General features: G+C 40.5%; 1 protein-coding gene across 1 annotated transcript; it reads left to right on the top strand.

Annotated features, from left to right (window-relative positions):
* Positions 1 to 1428: 1428 nt before the first annotated feature.
* LOC100772690 (immunoglobulin lambda variable 4-69) lies at positions 1429 to 1903 on the top strand. Its single transcript, XM_035444138.1, has 2 exons — positions 1429 to 1471; positions 1581 to 1903. The coding sequence occupies exons 1-2, from the start codon at positions 1429 to 1431 to the stop codon at positions 1901 to 1903; spliced, it is 366 nt and encodes a 121-aa protein (XP_035300029.1).
* The last annotated feature ends 231 nt before the right edge of the window (positions 1904 to 2134 follow it).

Genomic DNA, 2134 nt, shown 5'->3' with positions numbered 1-2134 from the left:
ATGTAAACTGGCTCTTTCCCTCAATTGTCGTTGTTCCAGAAATCAACTCATATGCTCCTTCTTGGCAGCAAGAGTTCCCCCTACCTCAGCATGCTGAGCCATGCTGCTGGATAAAAGGATCTGGTGAAGAATTCCTTGCATGCATTCAATCAGAGATAGCAAAAGCCTAGCTTTCTTTCCCCCTTCTCTCCCCTCTCTTTCTTTCTATAATTTTTCTTTTCTTCATTCCTTCCTTCTGTATATCTGTCTGTCCATCTTTATTTTTAAGTTGCTCTTGCCCAATTTTCTGAATAACGTCTTCTACCTTTATTCATTAATTCTTTCCTCAAATTTAGTAGTGCCCCCTTTCTTAACATCAATTCCCCTAAATCCCCCAGATAGATATTATGTTTTTATGCCAGATAGGCAGGTTTCACAAGGCTTTTGGAAACCATCACATACAGTCTTTCTTCATCATTTTTCTGTAATCTTTACTCAAGGACAAGTACAGGCCCACTGAGTTATTTTTCAATCCAGTTACTACACTTCTTTTTTAAAACTTCTGTTTTGTTCTTTCATCTAATTTTCTAAAAAAAATCATTTGTCATGCATCAAGGGAGTCATGAAGTTTGCTATTTATCATTTTAGATACCAGTATTCACCAGTGTGTCTCTATGGGACAATCTGCTAAGGATTCAAGTTGAGGGAGAGAGAATCCTGAATTATCAAACATTCTGTGAGGAGGCTCATGGAGGAGCTTTCTGAGTTACTACTTGATGTGGAGAAAACCACAAATAAAGAGCTCCTTAGAAATTAAAGTCTATGCCATTGGTTCCCAAATTTCCTAAAATACAGTTTCTCGTTATTATTTAGTTGATACTTCACAAATGTAATTTTGCTACTGTTATGAATAATAACAAAAATATCTGATATTCACAATATCTGATATGTGACCCCTATCCTGTGGGTGTCCTGAACCACAAGTTAGGAGATGCTGGCCTACATAGTCTTCTCACTTCTGAAAAGCAAACAAAACAAAAGATGATACAAAAGTCTGCCTCACAGGAGGAAATCCTTCTGACCTCAATAAGAAGGTACTTAGTAATCCCAATCTTGGGAAAATCTCTTTGACACAGAGATGACAGACCTCAGCTTGCTCATAAGGGGTCTATAGGTTATACTGAAGAATCTGGAGACTCTCAGATGAGAACACAAATATCTGTCTCTTTGTGAATGCTCAAGACTCAACAGGTCCAGCACCTGGGCCTCTTGGGCAGGCTCAGGCAGGAAATGACACCTAGAGTTTTGATGGCACACATACCTAGGAAGGGATTTGGTTGAGCAAAAAAAAATTTGCATGAAGAACCCTGTCAATTCTCTGAGAACTGTTGAAAGATAAGACAGACCTACACCATGGCTGCCTCAGCAGATCTCATTGGTGTCTGTACCATGGCCTTGACTCCTCTCCTCTTCTTCCTGCTTCATTGCACAGGTCAGGAGTCATCTGCACCCTGATCCCAGTTCAGAGAAACCATCTGACAGCCAGATACAATCTCCCATCTCCTTTTACTCTGAGACATAACGTGTTTCTCTATTTTCAGGGTCTTTCTCCCAACCTGTGCTGACTCAGTCACCCTCTGCTTCTGTCTCCCTGGGAGCCTCAGCAAAACTCACCTGCACCTTGAGTAGTGAACACAGCACCTACTACATAGAATGGTTCCAGCAATATCCAGACAACGCTCCTAAGTATGTGATGCAACTTAAGAGTGATGGAAGCCACAGCAAGGGGGATGGGATCCCTGATCGATTCTCTGGCTCCAGCTCTGGGGCTCATCGATATTTAAGTATCTCCAACATCCAGCCTGAGGATGAAGCTGACTATATCTGTGCTGTTGGTTATAAAACTGGTGAACAAGTTGGGTGAACACAGTGAACTAGAGCAATGAGGAAGCAGAACATGAACTATTTTACTCTCTTATTACCAAGACTGGTCTATGTTTATGAGAAGGTTTATATAAAGGATTTAGCTATCACAGCAATTGAATATTTTATGCTTAATATTCAAGGGTACAGATCATAGGTTTAGCAATTCCTCCTGAGTTCCTGGTTAAAAAGAGGATAAGGCAGGAATTGTATAGAGGACATTACATAGTAA

The sequence above is a fragment of the Cricetulus griseus genome, chromosome 4 (genome assembly GCF_003668045.3).
Source record: "Cricetulus griseus strain 17A/GY chromosome 4, alternate assembly CriGri-PICRH-1.0, whole genome shotgun sequence".
Taxonomy (NCBI): domain Eukaryota; kingdom Metazoa; phylum Chordata; class Mammalia; order Rodentia; family Cricetidae; genus Cricetulus; species Cricetulus griseus.
The sequence above is the reverse complement of the archived record's forward strand: the minus strand, read 5'-3'. Positions and strand labels throughout refer to the sequence as shown.

Coding starts and splice junctions, on each gene's coding strand:
- LOC100772690 (XM_035444138.1), top strand. CDS start 1,429: ATGGCCTTGACTCCTCTCCTCTTCTTCCTGCTTCATTGCACAG. Junction 1,472..1,580: donor CTTCCTGCTTCATTGCACAG/GTCAGGAGTCAT, acceptor CTCTATTTTCAG/GGTCTTTCTCCCAACCTGTG.